This window comes from Manacus vitellinus, unplaced genomic scaffold (genome assembly GCF_001715985.3).
Source record: "Manacus vitellinus isolate BGI_N305 unplaced genomic scaffold, ASM171598v3 scaffold_3_pilon, whole genome shotgun sequence".
Taxonomy (NCBI): domain Eukaryota; kingdom Metazoa; phylum Chordata; class Aves; order Passeriformes; family Pipridae; genus Manacus; species Manacus vitellinus.
The window spans coordinates 38,844,844-38,872,109 of NW_021940535.1; the positions used below are offsets into that span (position 1 = coordinate 38,844,844).

Sequence of the window (27,266 nt, forward strand, 5' to 3'; positions counted from 1 at the left end):
TGTCTTGTATCCATATGTGTTTTCCAGTTGTACATTGAGTGGTAGATACACTTTACAATTTAATAAATATGAATGTGTTGTATTTAATGTAGAGATCAAAGAAGAATTCTATCTCATTTTTTTCCCTAATAATTTCTTGTATGCTTCATTTATCTGTACGACAAGCTCACATTCTGGTGAAGCCATCTTTGCAAAAGGAAATTTTCTTTAAATCACAGCCTTCTTTGGTCATTCTTTATGTTATAGAAGTGGCAGAACTGTTTAACAAAAGTGAAAACAAATCAAAATATGCCAACCTTTTCCCCTCACTAGGTTTCCATGGTATCATGCTCATAAAATACACAGTGACATGTGGCCCTGGAGGAATCTGCAGTCTTCCTGGACTGATACCAAAAGTCTTTAGTTCTAGTAATTCGGTATTATGCAATGTAAGAGATACAGGATTACATTAATTTTATTTTGGGTTTTAATTTCTTCTTTTTTTTCTCCACTCTGAAAATACTTTGACACTCATATCACTGACTTTGTGTGGTGACATTCAGGAATTCAGTGGTAATTAATGCTGCTGTATTTCCTGGATTGCTTAGGACCATAGAGAATTGAAATGCAGTATCTTCTGTGCATATTTATACATAATTTCAGCTTTTTATTTTGTTCTACTTGATGCAACTTACACAGCTTATTTTTTAAATTTCTCTCATGCAAATAATTGTTAAGTATTTATTTATGACTCTTTAGCAGTGCCCAAGGGGCATGAATGGCTTTCTTAATGATTCGCCCAAGAAATGGTGTTACTTTCTAAGACAGAAGGATAAGGAATGACTGCTTACCTCAAAGGCTACTAATGTGGTCTAGATAGAATGAGTAGATGGAAGACTGAGCAAATCTTAAGGCATAAATCAGTCCTTCACAAACAGGCCTAGATCAGTAGATGGTATAGGTAGCTAAGTTAAGTTTGAAAGTTAGTATGAAACTAGAAGCAAAATAAAGTGCAGTATCACTGAAGTGTCAGCAATGTGTAACCATTGAGTGTGACTAGGAAATCCAGAAAGGACAGTTTTACTGACACAAAAAAGTAAACATAGAAATAAAACCCTGAAAGGGAAATGAGCACACAGGCAAAGTGGCAATAAACAAACTGTACACAAGATGAACAACCAGAGAAATAAATAAGTAAAACCAAAATAAATGCCAACAAGCAAGGCAGATGCAAAAAACCAGGCAGCTGTTAAGGAAAAGAAGAAGAAATTGAGCAAACATTAAATGCAAGTTGAAGAAAATCCCATTACATGAAATTTCAGGGCTGTATCATAAAATGCCCTGATTTCTGTGATTTCCGTCAGAGAATTTTATTTGTGCAGCCAGTATTGGTGGACACCCGCTGGTGGAGACTTTGGTTTATCATTAGGCTTTGGTTTATCATTCTTTCATTTATTTTCTTAAAAGAGCAAAGGCTTTTTTCTTGAGGTATGTGGGCATATTCACTGTTCTGTGTGTCGTAGATGTATTTGTGATGCTGCCCCCAGCCATGCCTGAGGGCCCATATTTGCAAAGTCTGTACAGTGGAAGATTTAGCTTTTGGTCAAAAAGCTATTACTCAGAGACTGCTAGAAATACCTAGTTATCTAATATACCATACATTTATCTAATAAAATTTAAAACATTTTGTTTTAGTTTGTTTTTCTCCTCATTACTTATTCCCTGTTGTTAAAGCTTCAGTGCTGGATGGAGTTTTTTCTTCCTGGACTTTACCTTTCGGAATATAGTGGTCACTATGGAAGATAAATGGAATTCATGTATCTTTAAAATCAGTTATTAAAATATCTCTTTTTCTTTGCAGTAGCAAAAATTAACAGTTTCAAAAATGTAGATTGGGAGAATTTTCATACTTCCATTTCCATACTATTTTTCTTCTCTACACTTACACAAAAATAATTCGTTGGTTGTACTATTTCTTATTTGAAGTTTTGTGCTTTTCTTCATCGCTGTGGATAGCATTCATATGTACTAGAATGTCTACTCCATTTAATGAGGAATCCTGTTAAGAAGAGCTATGATATCTTTAAACATTGGGTTAAAACCTCCATTTTCCTGGTATCAAAGACTGAGACAAAAAACACAGTCAAAACTTGGATTCAAGCTCATTTTGAATTTCGGTGTTTCTTTGTAAGCCACATTTCTTTTAAGGCAGGAAGGAGAAGTGCATAGACAGAATTCACAGAGAATGGTCCCTCCCTGAACACAGGTGAGAAGAAAATCATGGATTAATTACTTGTTTTGGAAGAAGAGCTGTAAATGCTGAAGTTCTTTGCCCCTGCAGGTTCTCTTACAATCAAGCCATCCAGAAAAAAACTCGATAAGTAAAGACTGATCAGGATGTGAAAACTTGTTTAGAAAAGGATGTTCACACAGAAGCTATATGAAGACCAGATGTTTTAGATAATTTCCATCTTCCCTGTATGAAGTCTGTTTCACTTTGTTGGCCATCCTATCACACACAGATGCATTGTATAAAATAAGAAAAAAGAGTTTCTTCAGTGGTTTGAGTATTGCTCAGTCATGAGAGATGAGTTCACTGACCTCTGCCAGTGTCTTGTATGGTGTTGGGCAGACCCCTCTGCATTGGTTCCTGGGAGAAAAGTGTCATCTTACAAAGATGTTGTGAAGGAAAACTATATCAAAACAAGTGAAGCTTCCACGTATGGCAGAATCAGGGCCACAAAAGGAATCTTGTGGACACAGTCCTATAATGCTTTTTATAGTTTTTATAATTTTGTGCTGGGAATTTGACATCACAAAGTGTGAAACTCCCTGGGGAAGGAGATGGTTAAAGAAGAGGGAAGCAGTGCTGACATTTTGTCTCTAAGATAAGGCACAGTTGCACTCTACATAAATCATCAAACTTGTTTGAATACACTTTGTGTTAGGAAAAAGAATTGATTTTTTTGTTTAATTTTAAGATGTAAGAAAACATGATGGAGAGACTACATTAGAATCAGTAAGGAAATAGCATGGTATTTTTACAATCCTGACAAATTAATATCCGAATTAACATCTTTGTACAAAATGTCAGAAAAAATAAAGGCACTTTCAATCTAAGAGCACACTACATTCAGTAAAATGGTAGATTATTCATACATATTATAGAAGCCAAGTCTTTAATGTGAAATAAGTAAAAATATTCAAAGGACTTCTTGAAATTTAAACAATGCAGAACAAATTCCACAGTTAATTCTTACCTGTAATTCCCATGATCCATAATTCTTTACACTTGAGAGCAAATTTAGCAGTTTCAAATTGTATCCAGGTATTGTGTGTTGAATAGTATTTGACATAGGAAAGAGTGATTTTTTTTTTTAAATTGGATTTTGTAAAACACAACCATTTTAATGGGCCTGTGAATTAAAGAGTGCAGAGCATGCCAGTATGACAGACAGCTTAATATTCTGCTTTAATAAGCTTTACTGTGGAAGTGTTATACTGACAATAGTGAAGGTGCCTTCTGCAAAGAAACTAGCGTTGAAATGTCACACAGAGAGAATTTTCTAATATTTTGTGTTGGTTTTTGTCTTCTAGAGTATCAGGGCTTCAGGGCTGGTGCTGTTGGAAACCATTCTTTTTGGATCACTTCTTCTGTACTTTCCAGTAAGTCAAACTATAACTTTAAAAAAAATTATATCCCTGCCAACATTTTAAAACATTGCATGAGTGACTTGGTGAGAATATAAATGTCAAAACTAATTATTACTTTAATCTGACGGTAAAATTTGCTGTGTTCTGTAAATATTCTTAAGAGCATTCAAATATATTCAAATATATTTGTAATAATTCGCCGTTTTCAATTTAGTGAACTTACCAGCCATTTTGACTTGGAAGTTTTTAGGTGTTCTGGGCTAAGCTGATTTTTTTTTTTTTTTAGAGATGACAGCTCTCTAATCTGTGCTATGGGAAAAATCAGCAAGGTGTGTAAAAGAAAGACACTGATTACACCAAGTATTTTTCTGGAATGTAGTACAGAGGAAGATAGTTATTTCAGTGTATTAGTGGCATATATTTTGATGTTTTTAAGGCTATGTGACATCTGCAACACCATGTATTTGGGAAAATTAGATGGTATTATCTCTATGCTGTAAGTTGAAAAAAAAGTACTTTCACAGTCATGTGAGAAATACATTACAAAACTTATAGAAATGTGGAACCATTCTCTTTTCAAAAATCCTAGGAAAACTGAGTTTGTTAATTGTTACATAAACCCAACACAATGGCTAGATTAGGCAAGATATCAAAGTATAGATTGAAAGAAGTTGATAGCATGCAGGTCAGGAGAGAAACAAAGGTGGAGTTGTGGGCTGTTTTCAAATATGTTTGTGTTCTCTTTTACTCTGTAGTCAGAATCTTCTGTGCTTTTACAGACCAACATGTAGGTAGTGAGAGACGAGCTGGATAACAAAACTCTTTAGTAGTTGCAGAAAAAGTAGCAAATAAACTGTAGTAGAATGTGTGAAGAATACTATAAGAAACACAAATCCTGATGGAATTTTTATACATTGTTTTTTCAATCGTGTGGGCCTCTCAAGTTCTAAAGAAAAAGTGTGTGCATTTCTAGGATAGTTTTATGTGTTTTTTCATCTTTCACTTTGCAGATGTCAGGGAAGTAAAAGTTTTTGTTTTTTCCATATTGCACAAATGTTTTTTTACAACAATACATTTCCCCAGAATTTTCAGAGTGTCTTTCATGTTTCCTTCTGGATAACAGAACAGAAAGCCCATGCACTGTTTTCTCAGCTGGTGGTGTGAAAGAAGCATTTACAGAAATTCATAGCATAAAGCATTCCATTTCACAAAGGACTAATGTCTTTTGGTGGTGTCTGTCTTCAGTCTTCAGGTGTTGGAATGTGAACTCTTGATATTTAGCTTTACATGGACAGTATCTAAGTGTGCTCATCTGCTTATTGTCTTGAAAAGGAGCACAAAACAGAGCAGAATGGCTTGAGAAAGGAAAGCCAAGGTCTAAATGGAGAGTCTCATTTGCACCAGCTGACATTCACACACACATTTATAGCAAGGCATAGAGCATATATTATAATTTTATATGTTAGTCATGAGTCACGTACCTGCAAAGCAGATCTTGTTTTTCCTGGGTCATATCCATTGCTTATTTAGTCCTTCCTGTTATTTGGTGGTTTTGTTTGTTTCTGAGAAGAATTGGGAATATTCTGTGACTTACTGATACGTTTAAAGACTTAGTAACATGTACTCAGAGGTTGTTGTTTCAGCTATTTGATTTGGTCCTCATTTTATGGAAGAGTAGTACATTAGAGTTTTAAGGCTAGTTAATACAGATCTCACCTCTTATAGACCCAAATTAGGCTATGTTTTCCACAGATAGTGTGAAATGCAAGTTAATATATGGAATGGAGTTCACAAGCATCACTACAGAAGGATGTTGTCTTTTAACATGAGGCTGTTTTCCTTTTTGTATCATCTCTTCTATTGTGATTTGGAGTGTAAAACCAAAAAGCTTTACTTTTGCACTCAACCAAGTGCATAATTATGGAGTGTGGCTTAGTGCATGTAACGATGTAAAGACATAAAGTGACAGCATTTCAGTTCTAAATAACTGAAATCACTATTCATTTACAGATACAATGCAAAATTACATTCTTGTTTAAAAAGCAAAATTCCCTTAGATTTTCTCAACACTGCTCCAAGTCTTTGCATCTTTATTCTCTGTTCTTCTACACTTTCCTAAATTCGCACTTTTTCTAGATCTGTTCACTCAGTCTGTCTTGGATTGTTTTGAGAGCCTTCAGCATACAAATTTCACTGTGTCCAAAAGGGGTTTACTGCACCTCTGACTTTTCCTACCCTCTAATTAAATGGAAACCAAAACCTACTTTGTTACATTGCTGAATTTCTTTCACTAATTGTTGTTGTTTGCATGTCTACATGCAGTAATATATTCATAGTGTAACATCATTAATTGAAAAATAATATCACCAGTCAGCTGCTTTTTGTGAGAAAAACAGCTGTTACAATGCCCTTCTAACCAAATGGGAAGTGCAAATGATGGTTTCCACCTAAATTTATTATTCAAATTCTTCTATACTGATAACAACACTCTGATCTTTCCTGAATTATAAGCAGGCAGATGAGCTTTGTCTATTACAAATGCATAGATTTTACCCAGAAGTGGCTGGGCAGCTCTCATTTTTTGTTTTTTTTCTGTAGTCTCACAGTAACAACTCTAATATTCCTTTACTTAGTCTTTTCAATTATCAGTGGACGTCCTCCAAATGAACTCTAGGGTTTCTAATTGATTTTGCTTATATTTCTTTGTTCTTAGATTTTGAATAGAAAGACAAAACCCAACCATTTTATGGATGAGTCCCTTGACTTCTGTACTTGGTATCTGCTTACTTTCCTTTTCCAGAAATATTAACTATTGAAACTTTTACACCTTTCCTAATTCCATGTCTTCCTAATGCTTGGAACTCACTGACACAGGTTTAAAAACTTTTGCATGCTACAAAGACTTTCAACAAAAGTGAGCACAAGCACAATATTATAAGAGAAAAGCCTGTTCATTGCATTAGGGGTCAGATCTCAGCTGATTTTACATATCTGTAATAGGCACAAGTTGAAAAATAGGAAAATTGATTAGATATCAGGAAACATTTTTTTACTATGAGGGTGGTCAAATACTGAAACAGTTTGTTCAGAGTTGGTAAAATATCCATCCTTGGAGGTATCATGACTTGACTGGGCCCAGCTCTGAGCAACCTGACCTACTAGACCTGTTTTGAGCAGGAGACTGGACTAGATGACCTCTGAAGCTCCCTTGCAAAGGAAATTATTCTGTGAGTCTGTGTTTCTTATATATGTATCCATAGCTGAAACAGTTACCCTATGCCCACCTGAAGAGGAAATGGACCTTTTATGACTTTAGACTTGAAGATGAGGTGCATCGTGGCCAGCACTTCATGGACTATAAAGGAAGCCTGAGGTACTTGCCTCAAATGGTGATGAATTCTACCCTAGGCAACTAGGATTATCTGATATATTAAATATTTTCCATACTGCTAGTCTATGTTAACTGGAAGTCCAAAATTAACTCCATGGAATATTATGATACAATTTCTACAGCCAGTGAGAAAAGTTAGTGAGTCTGATGATGCAAAGACAAAGGGAATAATTTCTTCTCCATATTCTTGATATAGCAGATAAGTACTAGGTTTAGATTCCAGCAAGTCAAAGTTATGTTAGACAGCAGAGGTGAACCTTGTAACAGTGAGGCCAGTTAGACCATAAGATGAACTAGTTTAGGAGGCTGCAGAGTATCTTTTTAAAGACTGTTAGGATTTTGGTCCTTCAGTCTTCTCATCCTTTGGCTAAAGAATCTGAATTCTTTACTGCTTTCCCTTGTTTTTCCAAACCGCAAGTTATAGCAAGGCTGGTTGCCACTTTAGAGAAATGGAGCTGTGGGATGGCAGAGCATGGACTTCCTAATGCTCATGAAATAGTTCAGTAGTGAATCCTCGAATAAGCTTTGTGCTCAGACATCTTGCTGCATGTGTTAGGTGTTAGGATGTGTTTCTGGGGCTGTCTTAGTTTCTCTTTCGTGCCTGAGCTAGAATCACCTACCCTTTTCTGTTATGAGAAGGGATAGAAAGTGAGGAGGAGTAGAGCTTAGATATGGATGTGGGTTTTTTTCCCCTCAAATGATCTGTATGTGAATTAGCATGGAAGAAGTGAACCATGAGGGTTGGGAGGATGAGGCTGTGGTAGCTCCGTTAGTTGTAATAGTCCTGAGCAGAGCAAGGTCACTGGAAAGCTCTGGTTTTGACATTTATGAATGTGAAAATGGAACAGTGCAAAATACTTTTATGCATTTGTCCCTCAAGTATTCCTATAAGGGATGTGTTACAAGAGCTCAGTCACTGTTTATTCTATACACATTGATGTGCACTAAGGTCAACTGAAAGATTGGCTTTTTCCAACACATTTATCACTGCAAGCCTGCTTTGATACCCCAGATGTTTTAGGTTGATTCTTTTTCAGAATATAATTACATCTTCTTTACTCACAAAATAGTGTTTAAAGCTTTTAGAATTAACACTTGTCATTTTACTGTTGTTGTTTCGGATAAAGAACATGCCTGTCTTTGGTGTTCATGTCACTGAAGTCCAAGGACACAATGTAAATATCTGCCTGAGATAATCACTACAGATTTCCCTAGTACTCTAGAAAAGAGTCTTTCCATTTTGTTTGGATCGTAGTGGATTAGATGTCCAGACAATGGAAAAGGCAGATTTTAAATACTGTGTTGCCAGGATTTTATATGTACATTGTCTTAGCAGAGATGCAAGGGAACCAGGCTGAAGATGATGCAATCCTTTGTCTCCCTTGGTCAGTGTCCTTGTCAGATGACTGGACTTTTTGAAGTTAATGTGCAACTGGTAAACCAATAGAGTTTTTTGGAGAGCCAGCTTTCTTTGAATGCAAAAGCCAGAAGTAAGCTGGTGTAGCCTCTGCATGACAAGCTTGTGCTACGAAGTACAGAAACCCCATAGGTACTGGAAACACTTCTGTCCTTGTCCTGAACTGTGCTAAGAAAAATGTTTATGACTGTTTTTATTAATAGGGAGTAAGCACTGAATATTTTCTGCTTTTCAGATAAATATATTTGAAATGGCAGTAAAACAAGATACACAGTGTGGTAGTTTTTCATGGTTCTGTTACCACTAATCTACATAGCTATCTTAAAAGATTCTACTAGCTACTATTAACTAGAGACTGTTGTATATATGATTATCCACATTAAGAACTGTGATTAGCAAGAGCTATATGTCTCCTGATCTTGATTAGATATTGATATCTCTGTGTATATGACCAATATTTGGGGTATTGGAAACTTAGTAGAGCTATGACATCATAAATTCTAAGAGATCATGCAGATGGAATTTGGTGAGGAGTATTTTTTTATATTCTCTGTGTTTGTGTATGTCTGTGTGCTGTATTCCCAGGATAGCTTAAGCTGGAAGGGACCTCAGGAGGCCTCTAGTCCAACTTCCTGCTCAAAGGACAGTCAGCTATAAGACTTGCTACAAGACAAGGTGTCATGGTTTAGGAACCGTATTCTCTAATTTAGTACTCCCATGAAAACCCCACATGCCACTCCCCCTTCCCCCTCTCCAACTGGAGGCACAAAAGGCAAAGATTATGGGTTGAGATAAGAACAATTTACTGGAAAGAGCAATGAAATAAGAAAATGAACATTAACAGCAATGATATTAAAAACAAAAGTGTACAAAAGAGAGAGAGTGATTCATGTGCAAAAATGTTCATGAGGGCCTCATGACAATAAACAATACTGAACAGCTCCCCCTGCCACATTTTCTCCACCAGAAGGAACTCCTTCTCCCCAGAAGACAGTCCCTTCCCCCTCCTGGCCAATATGCCCTCCTGGCTACTGCAAAAAATTAACCCTGTCTTGGCCAGAACCAGGACACAGGGTTACTAAGGGCTTTATCCAGTAGGTCTTAAAAACCTGCAAGGATAGAGACTCCCCAACCAGGCAATGCACAGGCACACAGTAAAGTCACATAGTTGTAGTTTCTTTGAATAGTGATAAAATATGTGATGTTGCTGGAACATATAGTGGGATTTATAAATGACAGGCTGAAGATACATCAGTGAACATACAGGTACTGATGTTACTATTCTTTCACATCTTGGACTCCCATGCTCATCCTTGAGACAATAATTGCAATACCATGACAAAACTCAGTTTTCCCCTTCCACAAAGGGACAGTACAGTGTTGTAGGAGGCTAGTGTTATTTTTGCTACTCTGAAAGCTTTTTTGAGAACTGAGTTTGAAGGACACATTTGTCAGAGTCTAAGTTCAGTGAATAGCCAAGTATATGTAAGCGTGCAGGACTTGAGAGCTGGAGAGAAAAGGACAGCAGCCAGTGACCTGAACCAACTGCCACACTGGGTTTTTGTTGACCTTTTTATTTTAAATTACTGTCTTGCACTGCTGGCTTGCAGGGACTTGTGTGGTACGATCTTGCCAGCCCTTCATTCGGCGAAATTAATCCTGCGGTGAGGGGAGCGGGGCAAAATCTTGTGGTCTTTCCTCTTTATTCATAATTCCACTGAAATAACTTGCATGAATAAACTTACTTATATATAGATGAAACTCTACATTAATATATTCTTTTCAAAATAGTGTTATAAAACCAGACCACAGTCCTGAAAAACAATGCACAATATTTAGCAAGGAGTTTTAAAATTTTTTGGATATAGCATGGGCAATAACACATGCACAAGTTAAAAATCTGCTACATTTGAAATATAAAATTGTGGGAACTCTTCTCTGATCATAGAAAGCTTTGAAACACAAAAGTTATCAAAGGGTAGAATGTGGGAGCATTCATATGGAGGAAAATAGTGCTGGAAATACTCATGGTATGTTCCTTACTTAAACCTGAAACCATGCTGTAATAATTCATCCTCATTGCTCTGCTCTCTAAAGCTAAACCATTAGATACTTGAGCAGGAGACCACAGCAGTGCCACTTTCAAGTCAAAGAATTAGAAGAACACCTGATTGAAAAAAATCAAATCAGTGAAAGTCCTTGTTTGACCTCACTGTTTCTGCTGAATTAGAGTAAGAAAACAGGAAAAAGGTCTTAGTGAATGAGTATGTACTTTATTTTATATAACTCTTGTTGGATCTTAATAGCAAATAAGCTAGAAAGGATTGGACTAATTTTCTCAGACAAACATGTTTTGATGACCACACTGATCACTTGGCAAGTGAACTGAATTGATAGGCATGATGCTTTAGAATATGTTTGAATTTTACTGTAGTGATGTAACAGCTTATGAAAAAAATGAATACATGAGAAAAGGCGCTCACATGTATTAGTTCAAAATATAAATGTGATGGAACTTTTACAGGAAAGATAATGAAAAAGGATATACCCTATTTTTATTAAACCGTAAAACTAAAGAGACAAGAAGTTTAGGTAGTATAGATGAGCCAGGATTGAACTGTGCCAAAAAGGAAAATATTAAAAGTTGTAGTTGTCATGTACATATTCTCAGTAGGGCATAGGCCTTTTATCAGTGATTTGCCTTCACTCATTTTATCACTCAGTTTAGCACCTGAGAGACTGCATGTTGATGGGAGATACATTTCAGTCATTCTTTTTCACTTATCCATTGCGTTTCAGTGAAAGCTAGAGACATGTTCATATTCTTCCACCGTTGTTTATTCATGCTTTCATACCTGAGACCCAAGGAGCAACAACTATAGTCAAGTGAAAGGTCTGTGTCTTGTTTTTAAGTCTTCCTGAACTTTTTAGACTCAGGTGTTGTTGTTGTGATCTGCCCCAACAAGAATCTGAAGCAAAATGAAAGCAGTAGCAGTTCAAGCCTAAGGAAGACTTGAAATAGATAAGCTGATACTACCATGCTGTTTCTGATATGAAATTTAGTGCAGTTGTAAACCAGTGCTGTCAGAGGGATAGTGGCAGTATCATAACTCACCATGCCTTGGAATATGAAGTTGAGATATTAAAGGTAAGGCATAAACCAGTATAAAATGTACAGCTGAGTGATAAAACATGATACTTTACCTATCAATTTCCATGTCACTTGACAGAGAACTCTGCATCCACACAGAGGAAAAGACAGAGTCTCCATCTCAAAGCCTGTTCACTGTGAATAATACAGGAGCTGAAATATGCTTTTTTTTCCTCGTTTGTTTTTTTTTCTCGATCTCTCTTCTTTTATGTATGAATGCATTAGGTATTTCCTAACCATCAACTTAAGAGTTTAAGTGTTGCACCATGAAGGGTGATTAATGGTTAATGATTAGGAGAGATGAGGAATTCAATACATTACAATGGAGAAAGAGAAGAGTTGATGTTTTTGGAAGAGATCCTTAAGAAAGAAGATTTCATCCATCAGAGATGAGGCTGCCCTTATTCAGTCATTCTGCATGCTGAGTACCTAGAAGATGCAGGCAATGATATCTTTATGGTTTTCAATAACAACTGCTAGAAGTTAAGCAGTTTTCAGTTTACAGGGAAAATTATATGTTAACTAATGAAATTTTTGCACTGGAAAAATCTTACAGAATTATATTAGTGATAGTGCAAAGTTTTCATTACTGTGTAGCACTTCTAAACTTCTCATTCCTAAACTCTGGGATTAGAGATCAATGGGATTTAAATCAATGCTGTTAAGCCAAGACCACTTATTGCCTGATGTAAATAAGAAATTAGCTGTTTACTTGTAGAAACTAGGAAAAGTAATATAAATACTTATGAGAGCAAAGACAAGTTTAAAATATGACATGAGTTGCAATATAAAATTATCAAAACACATGAACAAGTAGCAGTGTATGAGGTATTCTGTATTTCTTCTATTATTGATAATAGTAGAGTCATCTGACAGAAATGCTCAAAATTTTATTTTGCCAGGGTTAAAAAATTGAAGTGGTAGGGGCCAGCAGGTAAAAAATTTGCTATGAAACTAGCTAGATTCATTTCTGAAACTGAGACTTGAAAGACTAGTGCTTGGGTCTAAACATACATCACATCAAGTAGGCAGAGATGAGATTTCTGTTCTTAGAAGTAGCAATAATACTGTGGATGCGACAGAAAATGTTCATTAGAGCAAGCAGTTAGTCTTTGTAAAAAGCAGCTTTTTCCTATGTGATATAAACCTTCTATTTCTTGGATATAACTGTGTATTAGGACCACATAAAAAAGCACTAATTTCAACAGGCAGTTTTATACAAACTTTGATTTCGAGATTCTATGCCTTTATGGAACTAAGCACAGATCTGCAAATAGATGCAAGTTTTGAGAAAGCTATTAAGAAATATACTGTACTTCATAACTGATATACAGTGTTCACGTGCTGATCTCCCTTTGAAATCTGAACCCAAAGTAGATTTCTTGTAGTGGCATGATGCAGTTCAGTAAGTTCTGGACGTTCTTGGGAGAGAGAAAAAAAAAAAAGAAGCAAAGGAAAATATACCAATTCAGTCAAAACTCTTATTGGAAATGGATAGAAGGATTTCAGAGCTAAAAAAAATTTAAAGCAATTCCCAGGTAATACATGTGGACAAAAAACCATAGAAAATAAGAGGATGAAAAGAGACTCTCTTCCATCAAACAAAAAAATTGTAAGTGGATGAAAATAACATTTTATACAGTTCTCTTACAGTGTATAATTTATCAAACTTAAATTATTTAAATCATCTGCAATTGTCATTATTATTTGATGTTAATATTTTAAATAAGCTAGGGTGCTAAAGCCTTATTGCATATTGTTTAGTCAGTAAAAGCAATGTAAAGAGAAAAGGGAAAGGATGATAGTGAGAAAATCGAATAAAGAATTTGAGAGATCTCATTGAAACACAGCAAAAAGTCTAATGTAGCAACAGGAAAATTAATCTAAAATTGAGCAATCAAACAGTATAGAAATGAAAACAAGACACAAATGACATCTTGTACTTTGATACAGTCAGCACTCTTATTATCATGACTACATGTTATAGAAGATATCTGTAAAACCACAGATTGTACATTCAGTGCTCGTTCCTTGCTTGCATACGGTTATTTCTCACTACTCCTTGCAAGCTTTCTTTTTCTTTCCTAAAACACCACTTACATAATTGTATAAGATAAATCTTTTATTCTTTCCTTTTACTTCCTCTGTATTGATGTGTGGTTTCTCATCTCATATTTAAATTATGAACTCTTTGGTACAGGGATGTTTGGCTTAGCTGTGCCGTGCACAGCAGGGTCATGATCAATGAGTAAGAATCACGTTACAAATGGCTGTTACTAATAATAACAACAATGAAAGTGTTTAAAAATATTTTATTAAAGGTGTGAGCAAGGACACATTTAATGGTGAATTTTTCATCTTCCAAAGGTCTGGTAGCATCCATTTTTTTTTTACAGTGCTAGAAATTATAGGTACTTTATGAGAATGATCTGAGAATATTTGATTTAGACTTGAAAAGATTAAGGCGTAGAAGTACAGACAGGAAAAAGCCTGACACTGGTCCCACATGGACTGTATTTCAGAACTACTCTAATTTCTATGGAGCTGCATCCAACTTGCATTAAAAGACATTAGATGATAAACAAAGCAGAAAGAAACTCTCACTAGAAAGCATCGATCTATGGGCTTTAAGATTATAGGAGGAACAGTGGGAAAGCTTGCATTGTCAAGGGGCAAGAGCAAGAACAGGTCCGAGTTTTATCAAATGAATAATCCAGTCTTCTTCTGAATAGTCACGGAATGATGAGTTTTTAACTCAGATTTGTTCATTTTTAGGGGACTGACCTGAACTCATAAGGTACAGAGTGTCCTGGTGAATATGTTCAAGCATTCCATGTAAACTGGAGCAACTCTGCTAGAGTGGGTTGGGAACAGGCCAGCTTCCGATGCCTGAGCTGCCTCACAGTTGGCATGCCTTTACAGATAAGGGTCTTTGCACTCCCTCACTCTAGCCAGGGATTTAAAACTGCTTTTCAATGGCCTGAGTGAGGTTACTCAGTCCTTTGGTTTGGCCTTACCAGTAAGGCTGGATCCTACACACTAACAACTGAAGAGGGCTCAGAAAGGAGTTAAATGTTCCATGGTTTGGCATTGGCATGAGTTGGGTGGGTTTGTTTGTGTAGAGAGGGGCTCAGATGTATGCTACATTAGACAAGGTTGTTGTGACTTACAGCAAGGAGTCGATCTTGAAGCTAATCCTTTAGATGCCTTAGACCCCTTGGCAGGTAAGGATTACTGATTTACATGTCTTCTTGTCTTCTCACATGTTGCAGACAATAGAGGGTTCTTGCTTTGTATGTCGAGTGTGAGATTGACTCAAGGCTAGTGAGAAAGGCAGTAAGCCAAAAAGCAGGCAAAAGTAACCTAAGCAGATACTTGGAGTACCTGGAAACTTTGTCAGTGTCAGGGTCATTGGTTTTAAAAGTAATCTGAGGGTCCAAATGCACTGGAAAATGCAAACCACATCCATAGCATACACAGACACAAATCCTTACATATTCCGAAGGTGTTCCACTGGTGCAACTTGTGGTGGGCAGATCCACCACAAAGGCAGAGTGTGTTCCTCGGGTGTGCTGCAGTCTCAGTGCTTTGTGATGGAGTCAAGCTGTGTTAAGAGTTTCTGATGGGAGAGGGTGCCCTGTGCTGCTCCCGTGGCCGACTGCCATCCCGGCAGCAGCGCGTCGTCCCTGTGGGCACTTGCTGACTGAGAGCGTGTTACAAAGAGGTTTGGTTCTGCTTCTGCTTTGGTTTCTCACCAAACCAAAAAGTTTGGTGAGAAACCATTTTTTGATAAAGGGAAATCTTAATAGTTCTTCATTTAACTTTTTTTTCCTAATAAATTTATATTGATATTGTTTTTCCTGCATGACCAAAACTTTTTTTATCACTTTCGCTTTTTTTATCACTTTAAACCTGTTACATGTATATCAAACAGGTATATTTTATATGTCATATGCTGGCACTTATGCAGACTGTGATGACATTTAGGAAGAAAAGTAAAGGAAGTTTTGTTGGCATAAGGAAGTGCTTTCCACTTTCCCTTCAAGTATCGTATCTTGTTCAGACTTACATCTTCCTTTTAAATTTTGGAATTTTCTGCAGGAAATAGTTAAATAACCAATGTTTTTGAAACATGGAGCTGTGATTTAATCTTCAGATCTCTTTTTCTATGTCAATCCAAGAATGTAAGTTGTCACGTTAGTCAGAGTTCAATTGTATATATTCCAGTAGTATGTTGTTAAATCTACTAATTTTGCTTAGTTTTTTTAACTAACCTAATCCTCTCAAATATAGCATGTACTGGGGTGCTGTATACAAGCATGTGTTCTCAGTGTTCAGCTCTGTCTCTTAAATTCCAAATCTGACAACACCAACATGCTGAATCCTTGAAATGTGGAGGTTTTTTATTTTAAATCTGGCAGAGCTTCCTGGCCCGTAGAGTCAGCTCATCCTTTTTTCTGTCTTTATTGATGGCACTGCCTTGAAACCTGTAAAGAACTGATCTACAGAAGTCTATGTACTGGGTTATTTAGTCAGCTCTTTATATCCATATTTATTAAATGTGTGTTTACTTTCCAAGCCTTAAGGCATATTTACATCTTTGAAATCATAATCCAAATAAGTTACTGCCATAGTAGCAGACACTCTCTGTTCAAGTAATCACCAGTTGTTGCTACGAGAAGGCAAAATGCTGTCATAACAAGTATTTTAAAACCGTAAGGAACATATATATTACCCATTAATTCAACATAAGGCTCTGTTGGAATATCATATGCTCAGGTCTTTAAAAAAGATCCCAGAATTTTGGAAGATAGCTGAATCAGAAACATACTCTAAATACCTACCATGTAAGTCTTAAGTGAGATGAATAGATTTATTATTGACAACAACCAGGTATCTGTCAATTTCAGATGTCACCAGGAATACATTAAAAAAAAATCTAAATTTCACTTTTAGCTGCCCTTTATGTAATTTTTCTGGAACCAAAAACATTCCACATTGCTAGATTTACAGGAAAAGAAATTTGATGTGTTGTGCTGTTGGTTGTGGGATTTGACAAGTAATAAGGAGCACTTTTTTCTCAGGTTAACTTGTCTTTTTAGGATAAGTGACATCTGTACTTACTACATTTGGAAAGGAAACCTCTACTATATCAGATTTTCCACAAGTACCTATAAACTGGGCTAACCTGATAACATCAAAAGCCTTTCATATCAAATGATATAGTTGTGAAAGGCACTCATTTCTGATTTGACTCTCCAGTGTGTATAGCAGACATCAGATGTGATCAAGAACTTGAAGATGTGAAATTGATAGATAATTAATTGTATTTGATGCCATAATTAGTAATGCTATTGTTAATAATAATAATAATAATAATAGAAGATCAGATTAAACAAGCTAGTTGACAGACAAGGAATTCTTGAGAAGACAGTAAAATTGAGAAAAATCATTCTCTGTTTTTGTCAACAAATGAAAACAAAAAGTTTGGAACGTTGATCTAACTTCAAATAGTGTTTAGTCTTAACTGATTAAGAAATAGGTTAAATAACAGGAAAAAGTTGGACAAAAGTTGAAACCAGAGTGAAAGAAAGAAAATTAAACAGAGGACAGAGATGTTCCTGTCGCTGAACACTGAGTGCTCTGTTGGTCTAGAGAGCACATCAGACATTCTTGAGATTTTGTAGTTACCTAAGGAAGTTCGAATGTTTGGGGTTTTTTTTACCCTCCATGCGTGTCTTTCATAAAGTAGATGAAATTTTGTATCATGATACACTGAATCTGCTAGGTTCATTTCCTCAGACTGTTTAAAGTAATGCATTTTTCTCAGACATGTCACAATCAATCCCATCAAAATCTGCCAGAATGGATTTGTTTTAAATCATAAATAGTTGTTATATATATAGTAAGTGTTCAAGAACCTTGAAGAAAAAGAAGGTCATGGCCTTCTGAGTACTCACAGCTCCTCATCTAAATGTGAGTCTTGAAATGTTTGTTTTGGGCAGTCTCAGATATGGGGTCTCACCACTTAGTTGGTTTATCTCATTGCTGTCTATCTTAGAGTCTGACTTTTCTTTTAAAAAATTGCTGTGTTTCTCCTTGGCCTCCTGGAGTTCAGTTATTTTGGTTTCTGTTTACCATCTCGTTGTTAGTTCTGGTGACAACTGTTAATTTTGCTCTTAAATATTTTGTCCTTCTGCTTTTATGGCTTTTTTATTGTACAGTTGTTTATCCAACACCACAAGCAGCTTGGTAGGGAGGATGGAGAAGGAAGTTCATATAAATAAATAATTGCAGTTAAATGCAGAGGACTGCCTCGCAACAAAATGCAGTAGAATATGTCTCTCCTGATAAAGGGTGGGACTTTTGTTTGATAAATCAGTGAAATGTTTGGAGGACTCCCCCTGTGCTCAGGAAGGAGTGGAACATTTGAAGAAAGCCTCCTTCTGCTGTTTTGTTATCTGTTAATGAACGCATTTTGTGGACCGTGCAAGTGAGATGTGCCAGGAATGCAAATGAGCGATCTTACCCTGAAAGACTGGTATTTCTAACGTTTTATTTTTGCAGCTGCCACAACAGGAGGGAACCAGCAGGTACTGGTTATAGCTATTTTGGTCAGTGTCTCTGAAAAGAGGAGACTAAATGTGGTTGAATAGTTAAGCCATTAGTAGGGAATGTGTTTCCTAATACAGCTTCAACTTTTATCATGGCAAGTCTTTTAAGGACTCAACTTCCCGTTGGGGAAGCATTGCAACTCCATATTACACTGCTCAGTTTTGGTGCCTTGAGGTCAAGTGAGGTACTCTTGGCATGAGAGGGCCATGTGCTCCCAGTCAGGGACTCTTAGGGAGTTGGATGTGCTGAAGAGAGAGGAATTTGTGGTTTATGATCTGCCTCGTTTTTCTGCATGGGAACATGCCTTCCTTCACATGGGCTGCAGACTGGAACCCTTTCTTCAGGTACACTGTGCAATCCTCACTTTCTTACCAAGCATAGGTGGTAAAAAACGCAGCCTACAGACAGTGGGTTTTTTCAGTATTCCACTTGTTAATGTTTTTCTTCTGGATGTGGCACTTGGGTTCAGTTCCCCCTGTGACTCAGAAGATACAAACTCATACCACCTTGAAGAAAGCTTTAATGCTTTGGCTCTAAGATGCTCAAGTATGAGAAGTGTTCAGCCTCTTGTGCTGCTATTGTTCCATTTCACATGGCTTCATTAAGCAGTAGTATATGGGTATAAGCACAAATATTAGTCCAACTCCTCAGAGCAGTAGGGAGAGTATTTTACCTGTTGGTTAGATTACCTGTTGGTTAAAATGTGGAGATCTGGCTTCTAACTGAATGGTTAAGTTATTTTTAGGTATGAGCAGAAAGTAGCATATGGACCTCAACTGATGTCACTGTAAAAACATAGCTTGAATTTAGTTGATTTCCAGGTTAAATCATTTACTGTCAAGAACTTTCCTCAGAAACTTGCTAATTGTTGCACTGCAGACAGGGCACTGTTGTTTCATCTAATCCCACTTAATTTTCAAAATAATAAAAATTCAGCTCCTTGGAGTTTCTTTTCCTTATTCACAATTTATTTATGTACAGTTACTTTACATGTTCAAAGTAAATGGCAATTATATTCACATTAAACAAACCCTAAGTTACAGAAAAAGCAGAGTTCAGCAAAACAAATCGCAAGTCTTGATGCAGTTCTGAGTGTCTGAGTTCAAATCGTTATGACCCAAAAAGACTTTGTATCGTATGAGAGAGAGGATTGAAGTTTTTAATGATAACCAAAAAAAAGTTAAAGATCAAAGATATGCCTGTCTAATGCAACCTTATATCTCAAATGTTTTGTGGCTTCTCTGTTACTTTTTGAAAAATAAATTGCCCATGTCAGACAATTAAGAATTCATCAATACATTTATTTGTGCATTTGGCAATGCCGTTTGATGGAAAACCTGAACGTATGCAAAGGTTAGAAAATGCAGTATTTGAAGGATGAGATTTGCCTGTTGTCCCTTAGGGTTTTCACTGTTGCTGATTGTTCAGGTGATGAGCAGCAATACAAATCATTGAGGTGTCATGAAACTTTGTTTTCCGGAGGAGGAGGGTTTATTACCCTAGTTTCTCCCAGTCAGTGATTTCACATTGTGCAACACCTGTGTCACCTGACTCCTCTCTTTCCTGCACCATTGTACTTCAGAATTCTCAGCCGCTGCTCTTTTTAAAGTTTTTCAAGTCCACGCTCAATTTCCTGAAGTTCTACCCCAAGATCCAAACCTCCTACTTTCCACTTCCATGCAGCATTTCCAAGGGGAGGTTTCTTTTCTGAGTTGTTCTCTTTAATTGGTTGCCACCTACACGTGTTGAAGCTTTTGAAGACTGCTCATTCAGAGTTGAATATGTTGTTCTTGAACTATTAAGGAAATATTCTTCCTGAGGTCTGTAAAGAAGAGGCTCCTCTGAGTTCATCCAGCTGTCTTGCTGATACATTGCTCAAGATAGCTTCTCGGCACCTTGTATCCAATATGCCTCCTTTGAGATCGTTACTTTTCATTTTACGACTTTTTCACTTTTCTTCTGTAATTTAAATGACACCTGTCCATTCATAGCCCTCAATGAGCTACTGTCTCTGTTACTTTCTTTGGCGTCTTATTTCTGTGTGTCTGCATCCCCCTTAAAATCCATGAAACATACCTTTTGTTCTAGGCTCATTTCTTTCCAAATCTGTTGAGTTGTTCTAAAGTTCTTTGCTTCCTTTGTGACACCCAGTTTAAAATAGTAATAAATATTAAATCAGGCTAAAGCCTTTTCCAGCTTGTTGTCCTCTGTAGTATTTCAGAGTTGAAGGATGGACTTTACATGGTCTGACAGGTTGCTAACTGCCTGCATTTGAGAAGGAAAGAGTGCTGAGAACTGTGAGTAAAACTTTGGAGTGGCTATTTGCAGTGCAGGGTTGGTTGGTTGGGGTTTTTTTAATTACTTTTAACTCTGAACATCCCATTTTGCCCCAGGGTGCCTTTATAGCCCATGGAGAAAAGCAGGCACCTCTGGAGGACAGCACTCATAACCTACCTTAGGTGCCTGTAGAAGAACAATGTGGTTTGGCCTCTGCATACAGTGTTCCCCATTGAATACAGAGGGATTTTAGCCTGGCTGTCTTGGATTTCAACAATTCACTTGTCTTCCCTAGCTCAGGTGTGTAGAACCTCTACACCAGATTTATCATCCCTATGGAAATAGATGGATTATAGTATCAAATCACCTTAGTTGAATGTGGTGGAAGAGAGTGAATGTAGAAAATATGACTTACACACATACTGTGTGAGGGAGTGTTTTATGGCTCGTGGAGATGCCCTGTGAACCCTTCTGCAATAAAGTGTATTTCAGAGTTGCTTAGGATTGCAGAAAACTGATACTGATCAAGTTCTGTGTTGCTTTTCATCAAGAAGAAAACATTGGCACAGATATACTTGAATTATGCTGCTATTTTGGAATCAATGTGCTTTGGAATCTGCATGAAAAGTAGCTAACTTTTGAAAGAGAGCAACAAATGCATCAAATCTATTTCTGTCTTTAAATGTATTGATGCATAAATATTTATACAAATGTGTGATTAATTTTATGCTGTTCTTTAAAAATCACCTAGATATCATATGTGACTGAGAGAAAAATCTCTGAAGAGCTTGATCACCTTGAATATAGGATTTTATTTTGCTAAATTTGCTTTAGTTTCTCGGTCATAATAATTTTACAATATCTGCTCAATACTGCATAAATATTTTTATTGCATGGATTTATCTTAAACAATTTTTTTTACTTTTGGCTAGAACCAAAGAGCATGAGCACTCTGGCCCTCTTAGCCAAGCATACTGTCCAGACAATTTTTTTTGAAGATAGCAATGTTCATATCCTTGTGATATAAGAACTATAAGAATGTCTTTCTACTAGGAAGAGAAGAAGTGTTTCATTCCTGTATCCATAGCTTCTACTGCAGAGTGAATTATGAGTTTGCAGCTGTGGCTGGTTTCTTCTGGACTTTGTTAATTTCTGATAATTAATTAATCATGTTAGTGACATAATTTGCTTAAAATGGTTAATGTAGATTTAAGATTAATGTTCATGCTGCTCATGCCAGCAGAGTATGTCACTCATTTTCACTATTCATCCAATTAACCTCTCTACTGAAGCTGATGGCTTCAGTCTACCTATAGCAGATTTCTCAGAAAGGCATCCATTCTTCATTAAGGAACATTAGGAGATGGAATGTTCCCAGCACTTTCTCTGGAGGTTTGTCACACTGTGGCCTCTGGCTTATCCCCACTGCTGTTGTTGCTACAGGTACATAAGCTGAAAATTAAAAGTCGATAGTTCCAGCAGTGATGTCTGCAGTAAACTAATCAGCGCTGGCTGGATTGAGGTGTCCAGCTGGTATTTTGTGGAGAGAGTTTTTCTAAATTGCTGGTTGTCAAAATAAATACTGACAAAAACTTTCCTGAGCAGGGTTGCAGCTGGTTCTGTCCTGATTTTTGCTGTGGTTTAACAGTGTATTTCAAAGTCCTGATCTGTCCTCATTATCTCTTCCCAATAACAGTCTTAAAAGCTGATGTCAATAGAATTCTTGCCTTGACGCATGAACCTGCCAATATGTAGCTCAGAGAGAGCATGCAGCCAGGAAGGAGGTATTCCAGAAGAACCTAAACCATCAGGTAGTTTTTTTTCTCACAAACTCAGCATTAAATACCTCACTGGCTTTTATAGATTAAGACCAGGGGATAAGGTATTTTTGGAACTCTAAATATTGCATGTTTTCTTTTCCCCAGGTATAAGTCAGTATTTTGAAATACTCACATAAACCCCCCTGTCTGCACTGTATATTTTTAAGGATTTCAGCCTTACTGTATTGAGATATAAAAGTCTGTGTGACTTTTATACAAGTCTTGTATGACCTGTGTCTTGCATTAAGTATACTTGACAAATTGCTCTGAATAATTTACTCTATTATGTCTTGATTTAGCTGCAGCTCTTGCAAGATTTATTTTAATATAAATTCCTTTACCGTTATGTTTCTAAAAGATTCCTTTTTCCTAAAATCAGATGTGGTCTTACAATTGATTGTTAGATTTTTCTTGTTTTTAATAAAATAATGAAACTAGCATACCCTTAACCCTGTTGTTAAAATGTGTCAATGATTTGGCAAATGATTGGGCTGAATAGATGTCAATTTTTTTCATTAGAGATGTTTCAGCTCCTTTAAATGTTTCTCTTTCTACTTCTTTGATGACCACGTGTTTGTTAAGAAAAGGTGATAGTAATGCATCCAATAAGTAAGTTTGGGATTTTGTTCTCACATATGAAGTAGGTAAACTAGAACATTCAGTTGACTGTTGTCATTTACCCAAGTGGTGTGTTACATGGGAAAAAATGTATCTAAACAAATGACAGAAATAGTTGCATTATAAAAGTTAACTGGTGGAAAAAGCAAATATTTTAGGAGATGTTTTGACTTTACAACTTCCTTTGATTTTCCACTTTTATAATTTTGCATCAGTGAGAACAATTTTTGGTGTGCCCATACATCATACCTTTTGTCTAGATAAAATGTTCTGATAAAATTATTTCCATTAATTTTGAATTATGTTTTTTGAATGTAATGCACACTATGAAAACAGAAGCACTGAATGTTTAAGGAGCTCAGCTTCTCTGTATTTCACTTGTGCTTCTCTTCTCGTCCATAGTGTGCATGTGGCTGAAGCCTTGAATGTCGCATCTGCTCATATTTGCTTTTAGTGTTCCTGCTGGCAGATCAGGTCTAATAAGCTTCACTGAAAACCTGACCATGTGCTTGATCAGGAAACCCACATTTTCATTTCTCTTTCAATATTTAACTGGAAAGTAATCCAAGGCCTTTTTGTATAATTTTGGGAAGAAGAACATCAAATGTGTTAACTACATCAGTGTTGGTGTTAATTACTCTGCTCTTAATGGTTGAAGCTCTGTTTGAAGGCAAGAAGCCCGATGTTTTTTAAATATTTGAGTAGTTACCTTTCAGTTAAGTCAAAGGCTCCTACTCCCTGGCTAGCTCTTACGTATCTTTAAAATCAGATAAGTTATTATTTTGTGCTTCAAAACTGTGGCTGGTGACCTGCATGAGTCAGGAGAAGCTCCTGTGCACAGTTAGCGACATGGATTCTGATAGGCTTTAAATTTTGAAGCACAACAGTTATTACTGTTTTTAAAAATCTTGTTTGAACAGATTTTAATCTTTGTGAGGCAATGTCTTGATTTAAGTGGATGTCCAACCAAGTCCACATCTCACCAGCTTGAAGCCTCTGAACTACTGAGATGAGCCAGCTCTCAAGTCCTCAAGGACTGACTTCTGAAGCTCTTCAGGTGACTTTTAGGGTAACTGTATTAAAGACTGTGAGGGAGGGAACCAACATATGTATGAGGGGCAGACACATACCAAAGACAGACAAATAATTGGCACATCAAAGCAGATGGATAAGAAGATCTGTTGGGCCAGCCAAACCCATTCCTGTTTGGACTGCCTGAAGAATATTCATTTGCTTCTTTTGCTTTCTGGTAGTGGTGAAGCAGAAGTATGTTTGAATGAGAACAAGGAAAACCTAGTATGTAATTCAGACTTTATTTTCTCTTCTGTCTTAAGATGGGACATTATTACAGCTATCATATTTTTTTTTTTTCAGACTTGGATTTTTCAGTGTTAGGTAATTTGTTCATTACAGTACACCTTGTCATGGTCTCAGTGGAACTTCTGAGCTTCAGACCTTCTCCCTGTCTTGTACTCCATGCTGCAGAAGCATCCAATAACTCACAGAGGTCAGGAAGACGCCTTTCTTGGAGAAGAGTGGGATTTGCCCACAAGAAATGGGTTTTGCCACCTCCAACAGCTCAGTGCCTATAGCCCCTTAGACTGGGAGACTTCCTGAATGACCTGCTTAGGATCATCATTCCCTGAGCCAGTGCCATTGAAATCTCTCCTTGTATTTGAGAAGTTTATGGTTAAAGATAAATAGTTTATTCTATTACAATGAAAAGCTAAGCATAATCTCTGTTTGGAAATAGATGCAGAGAACACATGTGATAACTCAGTGATTCAAGGTAATTTCTGTGTCTCCTCAGTTCCCCTGATGGTTCCCACAGCAGCCTGCTCTAGTCTTTTTGTTAATACTAGTTCTTAGCTTTTTTCCTGTAAGAGGGTACAGACCTGGTGTGCTGTCTTGTTTTGTATCTCCTTTCTCTTGTTGATTGTGAATTGACCCTTGGGGTGCCCTTCAACCCTTAACATTTATACTTGATTTAACCAGGGCATCAGTTGATGTCTCTCATAAGCTGAGGAATTGTTTTGTGACAAAGTTTTAGCCTTTATTAGGAAAAAGTCCCAGAATGTCCTTCTCCACTGCGTGAGCCTTGTTGGGATACAACTTCATTTGTTGAGGATCAAATCTGTTTGCAGAGTGCAAACGTGTCTCTTTTTCAATCCATCATGGATTATATGTTGATTTTTTATTACTTGACTTTAGAATACTATTCATTAGGCCAACATTAATAGGAACAGTGAAGCTGGATAATTAGTAAGTCTAAGCAGGGGCTAGAATCTGTGGCAGATAAATGCATTTTCAGGCCGTACGTTCAGGTCACTTATAAATAAGTATTTCCAGAGCTGGTAGGATCTGTGGCATATCACTTTTTCTCTTCAAATTGGAGGAAAGACTTGACAACATCTTGGAAGTCACATGGACATTTATGTTCCTCAGAATAACATATTCAGGGGCGTCTTGTCAAGCATTAGCTGAGATCTGGCTTATGAACAGAGCAAAAAAAAAGAGGGAAAATAATTGAAGATATATCAGTAAAAAGGCATTCTAAGTATGCAGTCTTGTGTCAAACCAGAATGGTCTTGAAGGTTCTGTTTGCTTAATCACCAGTAATATCTCTCAGGAGACTAAATGAGCTCCTCTGTAAAATATTAAAACATTTGTTCCTTAAACAGCTTTAGAGATCTGTTGTTACTGCTTGATGGGGATGAATCCAAAGTGTAATAAAACCTAGTGATAGCAAAGGGTTCTGATGAATCAAGTTCTAGAAGTCTGCCCTCGTATTTTACACTGATGCTGGTGGTTAGGAGCTTGTACTGGGTCATGATCTTCCAAAAGACTTTATAGGCAAGACATGTCTTTGCTGAAACACAGATACAGACAGAGATTTAATATATATTAATATATATATTAAGACAGGCAGTGAATATCTACAGTTGAAAGTGTAGTGGGAAGGAAAAGAGGATTTCAGTAGGCAGAATTTCAAGCTGGACTTTGTGTGGGTGACTAGGAAAAACTTGTCTTCTTTTATGAAGAAACCCAAAAGATCTTAAGTGGCTCTAAGTATTTTGACTTTGACATACATCTTACCTGAAATGCATTGCCCCCAGCAGCATAATGCCTCCAGTGCTGTGTACTGGGAATTTGATTCAGTTCCAATTCAGAGGCAAGAATAAAACTTACTGAGTAGTTACTGTGGTTTCCTGCAGCAAAGTGCTTTACAGAGGCAGTGAGCTGATGATCTGGCACAGCTTTGCTTTAAAATGGTGAGATTTGCAAAGATGGAGGGGTTTGATGGTGCTGTTGTTCGCAGACGTATTAGAATAAAATGTCATGTCTTAAAAAGCACATATAGTTAAAAAAAATGGGATGAAAATGGAAGGAAGTGTTCTTATGTAATTAGCCTAAGTATGTATTCAGCTGCTATCATACCTCTAAAGTGGTTTGTGTAGTTGCACCGGAAATATCTGTTGGTAGTACAGGATTGGATAAGGAGTTGTGCACTCGCTAATACTTAAGCAGATGATCTGAGCTGTGACTCATGTTTTGAACAGTGGTATGTGGTGCCCGTAGTGTACACAGGCTCATGAATGCCTCCATTCATGCCCATCTGTTAGGATGGCATTGTGCCCACATAGAAGTGGATTGATTGGTCCCTTTTCTAGGAAGTGTAGTGCCAGATTGTTATGAGTTTGGATGGCAAGCTTATCTAACACTGCAAACGGCATCTCCGTTGCAGGAAATCCCTTCTCAGTATTAGGACTGAAACGTTAATAGGTGACTTGATGTACCCTGGAGAGTATTTTATGTGTTGGAAGAAAGTACTGAAACATGGCAGAAGAAGGAAGACTGCCCATCTCACAGCACAGCAGGATACTGAAAGGAAGTATCTGATGGCTTGTTCTGTAGCAGAATTGCCTAGAGACAGCCCTAGACAGCTGTTGCAGTCAGGCAAGGGCAGATGGTATTGGGCAGTGGAACAGATCAGATGGATCTCTTCACAGTATCTCCTAGATGCTTGTTAATGGAATTAGCCCGAAAGGCATTATGTTAAATGGCTGTGTCATGTCCTGCATTGAACTGTACAGAGTACTTGCAAAAATTTCTGAAGTTCAATATAAAAAGTAGATAGTTTTCCTGAAATGCTCTCTAGGTTAAGTGTGCACAATTTTAAGAAAAATATGGTTATTTGCAATTGAGAAAATAACTATTACTCTTGCATCACTTTTGTCTAAAGTAGGTGACTTTCATCTCTCATCCATAACCAGATGATGCTGATGCTCAAATTCTAAACTCTGAATTTCATTTCCATGTATTTGACATGGATAACATCCCTGC

The 27,266-nt window shown here is 36.9% G+C and overlaps 1 protein-coding gene across 1 annotated transcript in view; it reads left to right on the plus strand.

Annotated features, from left to right (window-relative positions):
* The window catches only part of GPR158 (G protein-coupled receptor 158), a 182,146-nt gene that overhangs the window by 101,597 nt on the left and 53,283 nt on the right, over positions 1-27,266 (plus strand). The window contains exon 7 of the mRNA XM_018075879.2: positions 3,577-3,645. Within this exon, the coding sequence (XP_017931368.2) occupies positions 3,577-3,645 (69 nt within the window). The remainder of the gene's footprint in view (positions 1-3,576; positions 3,646-27,266) is intronic.